This window comes from Rhea americana, unplaced genomic scaffold (genome assembly GCF_003343005.1).
Source record: "Rhea americana isolate MKP2758 unplaced genomic scaffold, rheAme1 scaffold_14, whole genome shotgun sequence".
NCBI lineage: Eukaryota > Metazoa > Chordata > Aves > Rheiformes > Rheidae > Rhea > Rhea americana.
Window position 1 is genome coordinate 3,758,556 of NW_028185483.1, and position 18,721 is coordinate 3,777,276.

At 40.7% G+C, this 18,721-nt stretch overlaps 1 protein-coding gene across 1 annotated transcript in view; it reads left to right on the forward strand.

The window, feature by feature from the left end:
* The window catches only part of LOC146599404 (guanylate cyclase soluble subunit beta-2-like), a 23,918-nt gene extending 8,764 nt beyond the window's left edge, over positions 1 to 15,154 (forward strand). Inside the window, exons 4-18 of the mRNA XM_085298690.1 lie at positions 140 to 357; positions 1,161 to 1,255; positions 1,443 to 1,603; positions 1,986 to 2,085; positions 3,350 to 3,570; positions 3,657 to 3,759; positions 5,114 to 5,217; positions 6,015 to 6,231; positions 9,094 to 9,414; positions 10,168 to 10,316; positions 12,653 to 12,799; positions 13,083 to 13,237; positions 13,821 to 14,035; positions 14,124 to 14,237; positions 15,003 to 15,154. Coding sequence (XP_085154816.1) covers positions 140 to 357; positions 1,161 to 1,255; positions 1,443 to 1,603; positions 1,986 to 2,085; positions 3,350 to 3,570; positions 3,657 to 3,759; positions 5,114 to 5,217; positions 6,015 to 6,231; positions 9,094 to 9,414; positions 10,168 to 10,316; positions 12,653 to 12,799; positions 13,083 to 13,237; positions 13,821 to 14,035; positions 14,124 to 14,237; positions 15,003 to 15,154 — 2,472 coding nt within the window. The remainder of the gene's footprint in view (positions 1 to 139; positions 358 to 1,160; positions 1,256 to 1,442; positions 1,604 to 1,985; positions 2,086 to 3,349; positions 3,571 to 3,656; positions 3,760 to 5,113; positions 5,218 to 6,014; positions 6,232 to 9,093; positions 9,415 to 10,167; positions 10,317 to 12,652; positions 12,800 to 13,082; positions 13,238 to 13,820; positions 14,036 to 14,123; positions 14,238 to 15,002) is intronic.
* Positions 15,155 to 18,721: the final 3,567 nt, after the last annotated feature.

The following is an 18,721-nucleotide window of genomic DNA, read 5'->3' on the forward strand; positions in this document are numbered from 1 at the left end:
GCCCGGCCCCGCGGCGGGCGGCGCGGCGCGGCCCGACCTCCCCTTCCCAAGCCTTTCTCCGCCAGGCCGGGTCGGGGGGCGAGGGGGGACCTTAGCCCTGTTCTCCTCCACGAGCAAAAGGTTACGCTTTTCCCCGAAGGACGCAGCGCTTGGCAAGCACGGGCGCTTCATCCTTTGCGGGGTAACATTGGCGGAGGAATCCGAGGTGGAAGAGGACGGTGAGCTGGGATTGCATTTTAAAAACCAGTGCATCTTTTCCATGTTCCTGTGTTTGCTTTTGCAGTATGGATTTATAAATACATGCCTGAAGTCATTGGTGGTTGATAAGTATGGAGAAGAAACGTGGGAAAAATTAAGGTAATGTGCTCCCACTATTGAAAGAAAATACGCAGGAATTTAGCAGTAGAGGATTATAATTTCTCACTGGTGAATATCTGCTGATGCACGTCTTGAGAGATCACTAAAAGCAGCTAGGGGGGGCAAAAGCAAAACTTTCTTACCTTTTAACAGTTCATCTTATGGTATTAATTGTCCCATTTACTTTATTTGTTATACCAGATAACTGAGGATGACATTTTGTCTTCTGGACGATTGTGCAATAGACTCACTGGCTCACTGTGACAATATTGGAAAGTAATTACACTGAATAGATGTCACCCTTGATTTGAAGTCAGCTCAGTTCCTTCACAAAAGCAGCTAAATGTATCATCTTCTCAGTTTTCACCATTCCTTTATGAGGTCTGTGGAATTTTCCAGGAGACAGAGATACACAAATGAAGTGCACAATGAGAACCAAAGTACGTAAATACAATAGGCATTGAGGCCAGTGTAAAATTCAGCCAGTTTATGGTCAGGACTATAGATGCCCAAGAGCCACATTGTACCGTAAGCCGGTAGACCAGAATACAGACTAATGCCCTAATTCCTCTAGCACCCTACATTATGATGCCCTAATCCTTGATAAAATTTACCATAATGCCATAATATATTAAAGTAACACTCCTAAACCCTTAAAAAAAATAGTGATTCCCTATATCGCACCTGAAGGAATTTAAGGAATGGATTACTAGCAAAAAACGCGTGGTGAATGCCAGTTCGTCACCCAAGCATGTTGCATTTACAAGATCTCTGAGACAAGAATACTGTATTTTCTGTTGCAGACTCCAGGCTGGAGTTCAGGATACTTTTCTGACTTTTGAAGTGTACAAAGATGAGATTACCATGCAACTCATTGATAAAGCCTGCAAAATACTGGGTATGTGTCCCCACACTGCACGAAGGAACTGTCCTCGCTCAAGCCTGAGACTGCACCCCAGATTTTAGCCTCTTCAGCTTCTTGTAAAATCTTCCTGGTGTTGCAGATTTTCTACGTTCATTATTAATGCATTGCAAGCGCTCCCAAGCCTTCCACGTTCATTAAGATACCTTTTTTTTTTGCGCAGGTGTTCCGGCTGACGTAGTTCTGAGGCAATTTGGAGAGTATTTCTTTGGATTTTGTAAACGTTCAGGCTACGACCATATGCTGAGAACGCTGGGTGGAAATCTCTCTGAGTTCATAGAGAACCTGGATGCATTGCACAGCTACCTGTCCCTTTCTTACCAGGCAAGTTCAAGTCAAAATCGCTGAGCAGCAAGGGATGGACTCTGCCAGAATTTGTAACGCAAGGAACAGTCTCTCATTGATGTGAATAATAATAGAAAGAGAGGCTATAACAAGCTCTCCTGTGTTCTGAAAATAATTAGTGCTATATATTAGGACAATTATTAAAATAGTTTCTCTGAGTAATCCTCAGCACTAGATATTATTCAGTACTTTGGCTCTAATGCCTAGTAGATTTTCCTTCAGAGGAAGGAAATTTCAACTTACTCATATTACTTACGCTTGTTTGTTTCGTTGATATACAGGATGCTTTTGTACAAATCCACCACTATTCCTTATCAGGAAAGGATATTTAAGTTTTATTTTTGTTTGTTCTTTCCCTCAGGAGATGAACGCACCATCTTTTAGAGTTCAAAAGAATGAAGATGGATCGATGCATTTACATTACTATTCAGATAGAAGAGGTCTGTGCCATATTGTGCCAGGTAATCAGCTGGAATACAGAATACAGATCAGCTGGTAATGACATATAATAGACAAACGAATCATGTATTCACAGATATACTTTGTTCAGATTTCAAAATATTTTCAAATGGGGACTGGCCACGGTAGTGAAGCCTGGCAGAGTTGAGTCATCAATCATCTGACCAACAGAGCTTGGTAGTCCCTTGACTGCCCAACAACTTGTAGCTCCCACTGACTTCCTTAAGGTTGGCAGTATAACAGCCCAGGCTGTAAGTGCCTGTTTCTTCTGTAGGAGTCTTAATACAGACTTTCATAAGGGAAGGAAAATTAAAGTTTATGGTGTATACTGTGTCTAACAGTTGATTAATTCCCAGGAACTCATCTCCTTAAATTGCAATGAAGTAGAAACCTTGCTTAACTTGAATACATACACTACGAATACATTACGGACATTTCCTATAGTCCATGAAATCTTGCAAAAGCACTATTGGACTCTGCACAGCACTGGATTTTACTCTGATATTTGTAGGAGTAAAAGTCTTTATTCTGACTTTGATGGAAACTCTGCAATTGTACTTGTGCAAGAGTTAAGCAGGTGCAAGTCTGTAGAGATGATCATTTACATTTCTTTCACAAATGCTTCTCAATTAATAGCATATCAAAACTTTACCTTCTATCACAACTCATTTCATATTCTTATCGAAGCGCAGGACTATTTGGATTTTCAGACAGAGATTTTCGTATCACTGTCATTGTCCAGCAGCATGCCTAATAACAAAGTGGAAATAAAAGGACTGATCATGCATCTTCATGAAATATTTTCTTTCAAGAGAAAATTTTCCACAAATACTAAAATAGAAGATTTTTATGGCAGAAATCTGTAATCTGAAGAAAATATTTCCTTTTAGACCCCTCCACTTTTTAGATTAATGGAAATTCTTATTGATATTGGGTATGACTATTAGGACACATTCTTCAGATATCCTGCTGAGCTTTTTCCCATGAAAATAAGCATTTGGCATCAGACAAAATAAAAGAGACAGTAACTGTAAATCATATCTCCTACGTGCGTATTCTTTTAATGATAACGTAGTAAGAAATTACATAGGTAGCAATATGTTGCTTTTTTCTTCCTGAGTCACTTGGTATATTGAGTTCTGAAACAGTGAAATTCCATTGAGGGCTCTCTAGGAATTGTCTGAACTGGTACATGACTTCAGAAAAATACATGAAAAAGGAATGGTTTTGTCCTTGGCAATATTTTGGCTTTTGTTTGTCCTTCAGGAATCATTGGTGCAGCAGCCCTGGATTTTTTTAACATTGATATTTCAATGGAAATAGTCAGTCAGACAGAAGAAGAAGAAAGAACTGGGAAAAAAGAACATATTGTTTTCCTTGTCACTCAAAACCCTGTATTTTCATACAAAGAAAGAAAGAAATTTTCTTCCTCACCTCAATGTCTTGCTGGCTCTGAAAAACAAATTGAAAACCAACTGAATGAGGAGGTATTTTAGTAGTCATTATCATTTTATCATTAAAATATCTCCAAAAATAAAATAAACTTGATTTCCCCCTTTGATTTATTCCACAGGACCTTGAAAAAGCCAATAGAATTAGAGACAGAGGAAACTCTGCCTGTCCTGCCAGGCAAAGTCACTGGAAAACAATCAGAGGAGTTATTACCTTAGGAAAAGGTGAGAGATCATTCAGAGGGAGCTTGGCATCGCTTACGGGTCTCTTCAGTAAGAAAGTCAGTAAGCTCCGCTCATCCCATCCATTCGTACTTCCTCTGCATCTTTTCAAAATACTTCTGGTTAAATTTCTTCCGGTTAAACACGGTAATCATTGCCAGGATCTCTGCTTGGGAGCACAGGAAGTTTGGTTACCCCTGCTGGGGTCTCTTGATTCCTCTGGAGGATTCGGAGCTCAGCTCAACATCACACTGCAGTCTGGACTCTGGAAGGGGTGAAAAGCTGAGCCTGGGATCACCCAGGGTAAAGCTGACTGCATTGTAACAGCAGATACACTGAATAAGAAATATATTAAAAAAAAAAATACTTCTAACAGCACAGACTAAGAAAATGCTAGGAGTTACGGAGAAGGAGTTCTGAATTTCAGAGATGATAAACCCATGCTGATGCCACGGAAGCAGTAGGAGCCAGGCTCCGGGAGCTGGGGCCTAAATTCTTTATCACCACTCTCTTTTCATCCAAGCCTCCTGGGTGACTTGAGCAGCTGTTACCGAACAGCATTTACCCGAGTGACTGTAATAGCCACCTTCTGGTGGCGGATTTGTGGAAAGAGATCCCTTGAAATAAGCAGGCACATGATTACTGTGGGTTTCCAGAGCATGCTGGTTTATACTGAGAGATCAAAGCATTGAGGTGTCTAGGTCGGATGAGTGCTTTTGACTATTTTACCTATTTTATTCTGTGTATGTATCACAAAAATATATATTTACTAGAAAGAAAATTGCGCATTGTGAGTGCTTTTTAAAAAACTGAGTTTTTTTTAGTAAAGTAAAATTAAGTAAAATAAAAGCAGAATATGGTCTTTGTTTGGGCTATAAATCTTATATAGATCTATAGATCTTAAAAATAAGAGTGGCCGCCTCCTTCTGAGGACATTAATCTGTGCTCCTGTGCTTTAACTCCGTGTTACGTAGCTGCATATTAAATACCACTTTTGTGTACATTTTTATGAGGTATAGCTGTGCTATATTGCTATGATATCTATAAATTCACAGAACAGCAGTGTCTACAGTCACTCATATATTCTCCTTGTTTCCATATAATGTCACACGTTCAATGCTTTTTTTGTGTGTGTGTGTGGGGGGGTGAAATTTTAAATTCTCAGCTGAATCAAATCAGCTGTGTGTTAAGCTCCAGAGCCTTCAGCACAGACATGCGTGTACCTCTGGATCCCCGCATCACTCGCACCATCTTCCCTCGTCGTAATCTAGAGTCCGGTAGATTGAGTGCTACAGTGATGCTGATTAGTTTTACACGGCGCAATCTGATTAAAAACTACATATTTATCTTGCTACAGGTAAACTCCTGAGGGGATTTGATCCTGTTTATCCCAAGAGTCTCTGGGTTGACCCGAAAACCTTTTGCAATGGACTTCCTTTTCACATGGTTTTTGACAAAGAGGTAGGGAAAACACGAGGTAAGGGCATTTAATTTGCATAAACTGTAGAGTTATCTTCCTCTGTGTTGACTGTCGGACACTTCTCTGTTGCAATGCTGCTGTCTCCTTTCTCCCCTTTCTTTCCCCTAGGTATTCTACAGTTACAGCATAAATAGTAAACTACCACTTTTTCATACTCAATCCTGCATGATCTAACGCTGTTGCCAAATGAGGAAGAGGGGAGATAGCACAGCAACCCTGAAACACAGTACAAATTCTATGTACTTTTCTCCAGAGTTGCTATGACATTGATACTCCATAGGGAGGAATGAGTTGATGGAAAAGAATGGAAAAGCTTGATGAGCCTGAACCATTTTTTGCTAGACCTTTAGCAAGCATGCTGAAAATTACACCCTGCATTATCACCCTACAGAATATTGCCATAAAGCAATGTACTTGCATCTTCTTCCTTCAGTACTAACTGTGGTGGGATCAGCGGTGTTACATTAGACCCATACAAAGGTAACCAAGAATAAGGGGCTTTTTTTTAAAAAAAAACAATTGATAGTGAAAAGCATTTGAATAATAAGATTCCTTCCTGCAGGCCATGTCTTGCTATGAAAGACCCTCATTCAAAGCTTTGAGGTCATACAAGACCTCAAGGTCAATAAGGTCATTGCTCAGAAGTAAGCCATGTGCTACAGCAAGCCTGGTGGCTGCTTCAGCTTTTAGTGCTTGTATAAACAGTGAACAGCTATAACTTGGCCTGGACCCAAACAGTCTATGAATTATAACATGTTGTCCACATTTTCTTTTTAAGCTCAGAGTGAAGCAAGCTGGGGTGAGCATTCAGAAGATTGTTCCTGGACTGCAGACCATGGGCATCTGCCTGAATCACTATTTCAGTATCATTCACCCAGAAGTACCCTTCACCATCTCTAGCATTCAGAAATTTATCAACAGCCAATTTGTTTTCCAGACTAGGAGGGAGATGATGCCAGAGTCGTGGAAACAACGGCCAATGCTAGAGCTGAGAGGTACTTCAGTGTTTTCAGTAACACAAGTGTTCACATTAAATCAAGAATAATGCTGGATTTGAAGTAATGCATTTCTATGGACTCCTAGCTTCACATAAGTCCTATAAAGGGCCTTGTGCAGTGAGGAGAAGATTAGATGGTTCTGTTTATAGAAACACTACCTTAAGGTGGTCGTAGATAAATTTTGATACTACTCACTAGATATTGAAAGCTTCCAATCAGAAAAAAACAACAACATTTCCATTTGAAAGGCTTAGAACTACTTTTTCTAATGCTGCAAGACCCACATCTTTGGAGGTCTCCCAAATAATGGGGGCAAGGCCAAAGGAAGATTAGATTGTGTTCTGAGTCACTTCTAGCCTTGGCTACTCACAGAATAATCAAACAACTCTCCTGGACTGCTCTTCTTTCCAGGACTGTATCCCATAGGATTCTTCCAGACAAACCCTCAAACAGGCCGAAGTTTGCTCTCCTGAGGTCCAAGGTTGTGATCCTTTTTACTTGTTACTTTCTCAGGACCCTGAACTCTACCATTTCGTGGTCCCTGCAGCTGAGGCTACCCCCAGCCTTGACATCCCCAGTCAATTCTTCCTTGTTGGTACATACCTGGTCCAGCAGAGCACTTCCATCATTGGTTCCTCAATCACCTGTGTCAGGAAAATCAACTTCATCTGTGTATCAATACACTCTAGAAATTTCCCAGCTTGCTTGTGCTGTGTTGTCCTTTCAGCAGATATCGGGCTGGTTCAAGTCTCCGGTTAACGTGAGGCTTCTTCCAGTTTTCTTAAGAAGGCCACATCTACTTTTTCTTCCTGATTAGGTGGTCTGTGGTAGACACCCACCACAGCATTGCCCACGTTGGCCTGCACTCTAATCCTAACTCATACACTCTCAGCTGCCTCGTCATCTCTCCCTAGGCAGAGCTCCATACATTCCCGCTGTCTCACACACGAGACAACTCCATCTCCTCCTCACCTTCCCGGTCTGTCCTTCCTAAAGAGCTTATACCTGTCCATTGCAGTACTCCAGTCACGTGAGCCACCTACCACGTTTCCCTGATCCCAAAGAGATCGTAGCCCTGCAACTGCACAGACCTCTGCTGCCTCCTGCTTGCTTCCGCTGCTGCATACATCCGTATGCAGGTGCCTCAGAGAGGCACCCCGTCTTGCTGATTTCCCAGAAAACCTGTGAGAGCGTCCCCCACAACGCTGCCCTGCGTGTTAGCATTCGCAGAGGTTAAAATCGAAGAGAGAATTTAAGCCACTAGGCTGGGGCAATCTCCTCAGCTTGGCTGCATTGCCACTGGTTTTGGGTGGGAGTCCCACGTCCTGCTGTCCGATGGATCTCCCCTGCACCCAGCCAAGGTCTTCTGTTTCACTGGGAACCAGTGGAAGGTGAAGGAAGACCAGGTCACCCACGGAGCTAGGTTTTGCTGTTGGAACCACCAGGGTAAGCGTGAAGGCGCACTGGGCTGTGTGAAAGTAACTGTCTAGGTTTAACCTCCCCAGAACGCTAGAGATCAGCACACGCACTTGAAATAGAACCACTTCTCTGCCTTGCTAAGGGTTATCTTTGATAAAGAAAATAATTAAAGCACCAGGTGAGCAATATGCAACAAATGCATCGGCCCTGCCAGCAAGCAGTTCCAGTTCTACTGGGCAAAGGGACGGGAAGGGAAAGGGAAGAGGGAAGTATTAAACACAAATTCTTGATAAAATTTCTACAGCTGGAGAAAAGCGTTATCTTCCCCGTGAGTCCATGCATTTTGATTTTAAAATAGGAATATGTTATTCAAATCTTAGTTTATACCTTTGAGGGGAGTAACTTGCTACTGGCTGGTTTTCAGATGTGGGTAAAAACAATACATTAGTTAACTAGGCTTTTATTTTTTGTACTCACATTTTCAGATTCTGATTTCTGTCTTCTTTTCTCTCACTAATGCTACAGAGGAGTTTACTGGTTAAAATTATTGTAGCTATAAAGAGATTTTATTTGCTTTATTTTTACTGAGAGAAATGAGTACAGAATGATCCTCTGCTTCATATAATTAACTGTAACGACATTTGTCTTAAAAGTTTTTTTTTTAACTTCAATTTTACTTCTCTGAACTATATAATATGACCTAATTTTCCCCTTCTCTCCTTTACGTGACGATTGTCAAATCTAGTATTCCCTAGATTCAGAAAAAATTAAGAATTTAGGGGATTTTGAATAAAAGTGATGTTAATAAAACAAGGAATTTCAAACAGTTAGAGGTAAAATTTTGCTTCCTCTTATTCATTCAGGTTTAATTCCCATGGTGTCTATTATATCACAAGCCTACTAATTTTCAAGGTATTCACCCAGTTTCCCCAGGAGTGGGCTAGGGGAGGAAGGAAACGGTAGGAATTAGTATGTTGCTGTTCAGAAACCAAGGGTACTTACGAAGCAAATAAAGGAAAGCAAAATCAAATCCAAAAAGACTCTGTCCCCCCAGAAAACCAAAACAAAACCCAACCCCATGCCAAAAAATTTCTATGCCTTTCAAGCATTTTTATATCTGCTTATTTGTATGATCATAGTGATTTCAAGCTCCATATTCCACAGAAGGGAAATTTTGCCATGGGCTTCACTGGGGCCACATTTCACCCACTGTGAAATTTAAATGTTCCTCTTAATCATTCTGAAATCTTTTTATTTGACCACCTCATCCAAACAAGTCCATCTGTGATTACAGGATACAGATTAATGCCTCTGATGACCATGGCCCTAGGAAAAGCCACTGTTCTTAGAACTGATCCATTAATGTGAACAGCAGCAATATTGAGCATCATGTGAAAGTCCAGGCTGCTGAATATGCTCACCGATAACTATTTTAAACAGGCCAGATGATCTGGATGGAGCCCCTGCAGTGCATGCTCTACCTCTGCTCCCCTTTGCTTCGCACTTTGCACGAGCTGGAAGAGCGACAGATGCACATTGCAGACATCGCCCCCCATGACGTGACCAGGGATTTGATTCTGCTCAATCAGCAGCGACTGGCAGAGATGGAGCTCTCTAACCAGCTGGAGAGGAAGAAGGAAGAGCTACGGATGCTCTCAAAGCACCTGGAGGAAGAAAAGAAAAAGACTGAAGCTCTGCTCTATGCCATGCTTCCTCAGCACGTGGCCAACCAGCTAAAGGAGGGGAAGCGAGTTGAGGCAGGTGAATGCACAGGATTCATTTGATTCATGTGATGGCGTTAGGGAGATGGGGGCAGTGGTACAGCCTGGCCATTGTCACCTGCCCTGGAGTAGATTCACTGCTTGGTGACGTTCACTGGTAGTAGAGAGGAGGACCACAGTGCCTTAATGTTGTTGATAACAAAACTTAGGCTATTCTGTCAGTCAAAGTTTTAGAAGCTATTTGCTACTATTGATTCTTAGGAGTTTAAAAGTCATAGCAGTTGCCGATTCAGGGAACAAAACTCAGTGTTTCAACAGCAAACCAAACTTTTGTTTTTGACCTGGGTATACAGGGAAATGAGAGCTCAAAAATAAAAGAACCAAAGAAAATGGTCTTTCCTAGAAAATTCATAATTCCTTTATGCTATCTATAAACCTAGCATCACTGTGATTCCAGAAAACATCTACCTTAAGGGCAGCACCTAAGAATATGCTTTAGCCCCCTTCAGTAAATCTCTATGGTGTTGCAGATAAACAGCTAAGGATGTCCTGAATGTGGATAGACATATGCAGGATCAGATAGATGTCTAAACTGCTCAAGATGTGCTATGATCCTCATATTTGATACTTTCCTATATCAACATCTCTTCATGCACACCCATACGTGAATATTACAATTGAATGGACGTGTGTCCTGAAAAAATGGTGAGAAAGAAGTCTTCGCAAACAAATCTCAGACAGATGCACTTGCCTAAGCATTACAGTTACTTACTGCTGGCCTTTCTGCTTACAGGAGAGTTCAAAGAGTGCACCATACTGTTCAGCGATGTTGTGACCTTTACCAACATTTGTGCCCAATGTGAACCTATTCAGATAGTCCTCATGTTGAATTCAATGTACCTACTATTTGACAGACTGACTACAGTGCACGATGTGTACAAGGTAGGTATTGATTGATGAAGACTGTAGAAATAGTCTGGAAACTTTTTTTTTTTTTTTTTTTTTTTTTTTTTTTTTTTTTTTTTTTTTGTTTTACTGCATTTACTCCCCATCCTCCTTCCCCAGCTTTTGGAGAAGCTGTAAAGAGTCGCTTATTTGTAGGGGCCACACAGGGAAACTACCTACATGCTTTTCTTTTTATTTCATGTTTAATTAAAAGGGATGACATGATTTTGATATGGGAATTAACAAACATGCAGAGGTGTGATTAAATGTGTTTAAAAGATCGGAACAGGAACGTAACTGCTAGCATGGACTACAGTCTCTTTTCACAATGCTAGTATCAGGACGGCTGTTCTTTGAAACACCTCTCTTTCTTCTCTCAAAGCCAACCCAACACAACAGGATATGCTAGTTTATGAACCATTATGACTAATTTTCTTTGCTCTTTTGGTCCAACTTGTTGTAAAATAGGTCACTGTATTATTAAGTATGCCCTTTGGTGGAAAAAGCCTTATAAACAACATCCAGTTAGCATTTAAACTTTGTTTTGATTCATGGAGATTTAGACGATCACATAGATCTGCTTCCTGGCCCCAGAGAGGATTGATTATATCTATACTGTAATGTGTGATCCTTTGCTAGAAGGATCAGAGACACACACACATATATATATATATAAAAGTGTCATTAACATCTCCAGAGCTACCCAGATTAGAGCAGTTGAAGAGCAAGTCCTAAATTTATATCTGTCCCCAACATATTAAATATTTAGGTAGGCAAAAATAGCAAAGGTTGAAATCCAAATCTCATTCATTCCTTGCTCCTGCAAGACTTGCAGTTGATGCTACAACAATTTGTACTGGGAAATCAGAAGAATTTCTACCTTGGCAAGGAAACTATTCAATAACTGAAGCATTCAGGATTTGACACAGAGATTTTAGGGTAAATTAGCATCCCATTCTATTTAAATCATACATCATGAGTAAATTATCTGTCGCTATGATAATCTCCTTTTGACGCCTGTAAATAACTGCCATTAATATGGAAGGAGGTTATTAGGGTACAGGGTGGGAGGACAAGATTACTTTTTCAGGCATTCTAGAAGGAAATGAAATATTGAAACTGATCAAAGAAATTTGGTCCAAGCTTATAAATGGCTGAAGTTATGAATAAATCTTTTTAAATTAAATCTCCCAGCACAGCCTAAAACATAATTAGAATATCTATTTGCATTAGTAGCTTTTTACAGTTATTTTTAAGTTGTTATAGAAGATTACTGGCATTACTGTGCGCTAGACTGTTTCGATAGAAGGTTTGTACAGGAACACATTTTGCAAGACTAATGTGCTGGACTGTTTTAAGTCTTTATACTAATGAACAATCCAAAGACTAAATGTTGTTCCCACTCTCTTATTGGTGTTATTTTTTTTAAGGTATCCAGTAAATCCAATTTAAACTAATCTCTCATTTACTGATGGTGAATGTAACAATGAAGTCTCATAAGACCAGTATAGAAATTTTTTGCGCTGTGAAAGTCTTGTACAGTGAATTTTAAATATTCGAAAATTCCATGTTTCAAGCTGGCCTATTCTGTTCCCAGTATAATTCCTAGTTACTGGGCCAAATCCCCAAGCATTTCTCAGGTGCTGTGCCATTCATTGCAAGGAGCGTGGCTGCCCGAAGGAGCACTAACCTTTCAGAATTTCACTCAAACATGCTGCAGCATGTTGTAGGAAAACAGCTGATTTTAGGATATTGACAAATAGTTTAGTTTGTGCTTTGCATTCACTGATATCCTAACTTCAGAGTTTCTTAACTTTTGTGTAAACCACTTAAGAATAATCACAGTGAACAGATGCCTTTGATTCATTACTTTTTTTTTTTTTTTTTTTTTTTTTTTNTTTAAAGAAATATGCTTTTACCACCACCTGTGTGGAGAGAACTCATTAATAGCACTGAGCTCTCTGGTTACCTCCTGGTTCAGGAGCCTGTGCTTGGGGATGGTCCTTTGCATAGAGGTCCACCCTGGTTAAGTTAAGTGGCAGGCAAGAAGTCTGGTGCTTGCACAGCATCCCCGACTCCTTAGGGCCTCTCACACTGATAGCTCAAGTGGGTCCAGTAAGCAGGGACAGAATTCATTGATGCTTTTCATGAGGAGTTAAGGAACGGCTCCCTGGTGCTAGGAAAATCACACACGCCAGAGCTTCCCGGTGATCCTGAACATCTTTTAGAAGGAAGAGGGATTAGCTGCAGGTAAGGAGAGCCACGGGCAGCAAAGCACTAACTTCAACAGGATACAGATGGCACACTCATACGTGTTTCCCTCGCAATTAAAGGTGGAGACGATCGGAGATGCCTATATGGTAGTCGGAGGGGTCCCTGTGCCCGTATCCTCTCATGCAGAGCGGGTTGCTAACTTTGCCTTGGGGATGATAATAGCTGCAAAAGGAGTAAAGAACCCCGTTTCTGGGAATCCTATCCAAGTAAGTTGCTAACACAAAGACACGCGTGTGGTTGTTTGCTCTGTGGGTCGGGCTTCTGGTTAGCGTACTGCGGTAGGACTTTAAAAAGCTCCTTTTGACTCCTCTGTGACCTTGAGCAAGGCCAATATGGGTGCCTTTTTCACAAAGAGCCTCTTTCTGTGGATATTTGGTATTTTAGTGGTGCCTAGTGTTGTATTAGGATAAGGGTTTAGGCTAGAGAGCATTAACAATGATGTTAAATAACAAGTGATGTTTTTTGGGGGTGTTTTGTGTTTCTGTAAAGATTAGAGTTGGGATCCATACAGGTCCCGTCTTGGCTGGAGTTGTTGGAGAAAAGATGCCTCGTTATTGCTTATTTGGAGACACAGTGAATATAGCCTCACGGATGGAGAGCCATGGTGTTCCCAGTAAAATCCATCTAAGCTCCAGTGCCTATCAGTGAGTAGCTGTGATTAAATATTTTTCTGTTAAAAGCTGTGCTGAAAAACACTGCCTTGGACAGCTGCAGCTTTCAGCTATAGGCGATGCTGTTGTTTGTCACTGATTTGTGCAGCGTACTTCAGAAGAAAGTCAGTGCTGGCAAAGAGTTTTGTTTGTTCTGATTATTTCTGTATCAGCCTTTTCGGGGCGTATGAAGAGGGCAGCAATGAGCAGTAGCCAACATAGGTTTACCAAGGGTAAATCATGCTTGACCAACCTGATTGCCTTCTAAGGTGGGATGACTAGATGTAATTTTGTCTAACTGATACTGGCTACATCAATTGTTAATTTCTATTTACCAGTCAATAAGAAGCTTCTACCATACCAAAGTATTTGATTGTGTTTTATCCACTGGTTTTGGATCAGACTGTATGTGTAAAACTTTATAAAAGTAAAGCAGGCTTGAATAAACTGTTGGAACAAATTCTATCAGTTTTTCATGGTCAATACTGTTGTTTCTCCGTACTTGTTCTGATTTTATTGCTTATATTATAATAGCTCTTCTAAAACGCTGGTATCATTTTTGCTTCTGATAATTTAGATGCCTAAAATACAAGAATTTTGAGATGACTGAAAGAGGAGAAATAGAAGTGAAAGGCAAAGGGAAAATGCACACCTACTTCCTGGTTAGGAATAAAACTGCGACTGAAATAGAGATTATGGGAAGGCCAGTGAAAGAGTCGGATTCTGGTCTTGAATCCATTCAATCCTTTGAAGAGGGCGGGATTGAAACAATACCCAGTTCTCATCAGCCAGGTAGAGTCAACCTGACATATCTTTTTCCTCCTTTAACTAAAGGATGTTAATACAATTCAATTAAATACCTTTTCTGTTGTTCTTTCAGTTACGCAGGCTCAGCGAGAGAAGGACCAGCCGCCACCCATTGCCATGAAGTATATTGATAGTCCCATAGATGCAGGAAACAGCCTCAAAGGAAGAAATCAAGCAGATTTAACAGGTAGTTACTTAGTTACCACCTAGAAAAGATAACATAACTCGGAAGTTACTGGGGCTTGATCTCGGAGCTTCACTGTGGTTCTCTTCTGAATAACCATTGTTTTACTCCAGCCAGCAATTCACACTGGTATGTCCACATGGGTTAAATTAACCATCGTGTGCATTGTTTAGAGCCAAATACATTCAACTTCAGCCCTTGGTCTTACACTTGCAATAAAAGAAAGAAGCTGATATAGCTGTCTAACCCCAGAGTCCTTCTGGTAACGCAAACAGGACTGATAAACAGGCGGCTATGCAAGTGGGCAGGCCCAATTCGTTCATTTTCACATCTTTTCCTAGAAAACCTACCTTTATTGTTTGTGGATGTAGGGAAGGCCTTGTAGGCTCAAGCCTGAGGGAGAGAGACGTCCTTGGTTATACAGCCTGTCAGTCCTCAGGCCCCTCTCCTGCAGCGTTAGAAGGATTTATTGCCATGCCCATGATCTACAACCAAAGTTCACTCTCCTTTGAGGCAGCCAATACTGAAAGATAACAGATTTGATGCCATAACAGTCTAATATATTCCAACAAGCCTTACAATGCTATTTGCACAAATATTTTAGGATTTTATACAGATTTAAGATGCTTTCACTGATTACAAGAAAATATTTTACTCCCTTCCCTTCTACCTGCTCAGACATAGTAGTTAATCTGCTATACGGTGCACTGACAAACAGAAACCACTACAGTCATTAAAAACTCACACTGAAGGAGTGTTTCCTTTCAGGCAAAACTTATGATTCCAAAAGCTATGGGAATCTCCGTGGCAACCAGCATTCAGATGATGATCCTTGTCCTCTAAACCAGGAACAAGTCAAACCAGCTGCTGAAGAGCCACGGATTAGAGAAGTCCGCTCTAGTTTTTGCAATTTACTCTAAGTTTCTGACTTACATTAAACAGAACCATGTTATTTATGATTTACTATATTTTGCTATCGTAGAACTGATTTTGTGTATCAAGCAGCACATACTATTACAAAGAAAAAGAAAAAGAAAAAAGGCATTTCATCACAATTTTCAAGAAAAAGAAAATAATAGAGGATAACTTTTTAATCATGCTACGTATGCCATATAATGCTCCTACAGGAGAATGAAAACACTACAAGATGCTTTGGAGATGTATTTTTTTGGTGTCTGCCTTGTCTCTGAAACTCCCTATGTAAAAATCACTTCTTGGTATTTCATGCAGCAGTTGAGAAAGGGGTGACTCATACAACTAGAAATATTCCTACTCAAATGAGCATTTACAATGAAAGAACATTCCTTGAAGCAATCATCTATCTTGTCTTCAGCACAACCAGCAACTTCCCTGAATAAGGTCAGCAGAATTTGATCTACATTACTACTACGTTACTACTACAAATGACAATCAAATCTCTTAACAAGTCTTTTGCTGGGTAAAGGCACCGTACACTAGAACTGCAGAACAGATCTAGATCTAATACAACCTGTATTTTCCATCATGAGCAGACAATAGTGTGTACTTCACAGCACATAGCTGTTAGAAAACAATGTGCACTCTTTGAGCTAGTTGTCCACTCTGTACTTAGAAGATATTAGAAGGAAATGCACATATCAGAAGTATTTAGCATCAAATTCAGCACAGTATTGAAGGTCAGTTCAAGCTGCCTATGAACCACTTTAGACCTTCAGTCTAGGTTTTGGTTTATTTCTCATGTTCTTTTCCCAGAAGGAGCACGTCAGTGCTGAAATTAATGCTGTTAACATCGTTTAAAACAACAATGTTAAAGATCAACATCACTTACCTGTTATCAGAGGCTCCTAGATGAATGAATGACTTCCATTCTGATATATTCTTAATCAGTAACGGCAGAGCAGAGCTGAGGTTCAGCTGCAGGGATCTAAGATTTAGGAGCACGAATAAAATGGATGTAAAGATTCTGGACAATGTGGCACATCATAAATTATTCTCTCATTCCTATGAATCCAGCTTGGAGTGAATGGATTGTACTGTACACTGGGGGTTTTGATATTAGGTGCACCATACACTGATTTATTGTCTTTGGGTGTGGATTCGTTGCCCAAGGATGTGAAGAGGAGACCCAGTTGCGCTTGGAGGAAGAACTCACTGGAGATGATGCTGTCACACCTCAGTTAGTCTGCAGCATCACATTTCCACCTGAGTATCTGCAGGAAGAGTGAAGCTCTTCTTTAAACACAGGCAAGACTCACTCTAGGTAAAACTAACAAAAAGAATCTCCACCTCTCTGTAGTAGAACAAGATGAAATTTCACTTGGTTGAAAGTCCTTTGTAAAGCTCTGAGACAGTAGTTGCTTTGTCTGGGTGCTCTGTGGCTCTGTCCATTTCGGCAAGTAGTGCAGACCAAAGGAGAAGGACATGCAGAGCATTGCTTTCCACCCTACAAGTGTTTCAGAGGTTTTGCTAGAGTGGTCTCATAGACTAAATATCTGTTAAGTTTGGGGACACATTAGGAGTGCATCTTCTGGTTTAGTTTCATCCAGAAGAAATCAGTTCATATACTTTGAGATGACTCCACAATGTGAACCAAGTCATGGGAAGTGGGCGTGAACAGGAAATTCACTTCAGAAACGTACTCCTGATCCTGACTAAAATGCTAATATAGACACACCGTTTAATGGTTTAATGTTAGCACTTTCCACTATACAGCTGAGCAATACCATTCTGGAAGAGTGAAGTTTGATGACTGCCAGGATTTTATCTATTTTTGAAAGTTCAGGACACCGCTATCCTGGAAACGTTCATTATTTTGGAGAGGCTGATATTTGCTCTGGACTGAAAATGTGTCTAAGCCTAAATATTTTTAAGCTGCGTGTTCCGATTTTAAATGTTTGATTTTGTGCCACCCTTAGACACACATCTAAACTTCATGTTCAGCCCTGGTAACTGCTCCTGGAGGAGTCCTCCCACCTCCTTCCAGAGCTCATGGCACTGCACTTGCATACGGTGACCACAGCTTTGTAAAGACTTTCCTAAAGAGATAGTGCCCGATTCTCTCTCACTCAGAGTAGCATAAATCTAAAGTAGCAGTTCAAACAGTGCTGCTCTGCTGATTTAAGCTGAGAATTAACTCTAACAAGACGTTTTTGTGTCCAGCCTAGAGACTCATTTCACTGCTCTTGACTAGTCGTGCTGGTAGAACAGAGAGCACCTTAACAAACGTCACTGATAGACTTGCTCTTTATCTGCATGTGCGTGGAGACGGGCAGCCCCTGTGCCCGAGCGCAGTGTGACACAGGACTGTGTATCTACCAGTGGCCAGGGCTACTGCGGGAGGGAACCGCTTGCTGCCTCAACTCCTCTTGCAGGCTCTTACCTGTGTGGTTGGTTATCACTGACCAGCCCTCCCAAAGGAAGGATTTCCAGTTGGAAACACGGTGCAGCTCCAACAGGTTCCTCGCCTGGCTGTCAGTGTTTAGGATTGAGTATGTACTCCAATGTAGTTTTAGGTAAAAGCCCAGGGCTCCTCTGTGAGCTGTGTGGGTCTCTTCGGGAGGAAGAAAAAAAAAAGGCCTGTGGCTTAACTGCTCCCTGAATCTCTCCTCCCAAATTTTAACACTCACTTTTCACTGAACAGTCTGTGAATGCCTGGTACTGTAATGTTTTAACTGCCACTAAATGTTCCCTGGTAGTCTATTTTATGCTGTACTTTAGTAAAGTTGATGTGATCAGTGGTTTCTTTGGGCCTAGGTGTCCCATTTTTCTGCTTCTGTCCTGGAGATGCAGAGCTAGGTCACACCTGCACAAGTGTTTAAAAATAAATGTGCCGGAGTATCATCATGTGTTCGTAAAACTAGGCACTCCTAGAGACAGAAATGATGCAAAAATATCATTCAGAAATAAATTCTTCCACTGATATATTGACTCCTATTTTCAATGACTACTTTGATTCTTTTCCCTTCCACATTTTTTGTTCTTTTTCCTTATGACTATCCAGGAATTCTTTAAGAATGTTTTGCCTCTAATAAATGTCAAGTGAGTTTAATTTCTTGGCCATACACAAAGTTGTATGTATTTTTGTGTCACTGGGATCAACAACCCACTGCACTTAACGTCGTCATATGCTTAGTAAGACACACTCTTTGACTCAGAGACTGTACTTTGAGTTGACACGGACGGGAGAAAATAATTTTCACTGTTGTTCAGTGAAGTGCAGGCTTAGGGAATATAAAAGTTGAGGTTTTTTTCAAAGCTATCTAGAGCATATGGACACTCAAGTCCCATTAAAGCTGGCTTTCAAGTACAAGTTTTGAAAAGTGCTTGAGTGCCTTAAAGACCAGATTTTCAAAGACAGTTGGTGTTGCTGTGCTAAGGGAAGTCAACTGGATTTAGGTAATTAACCAAACATATATGTGTCTGGATTTTGACAATAAGGCTTTCGTTAAGACATTTAAAAAACACATTCCCTGAAAAGACCTTCTAAAATGAGCTGCCCAGTAAACTTT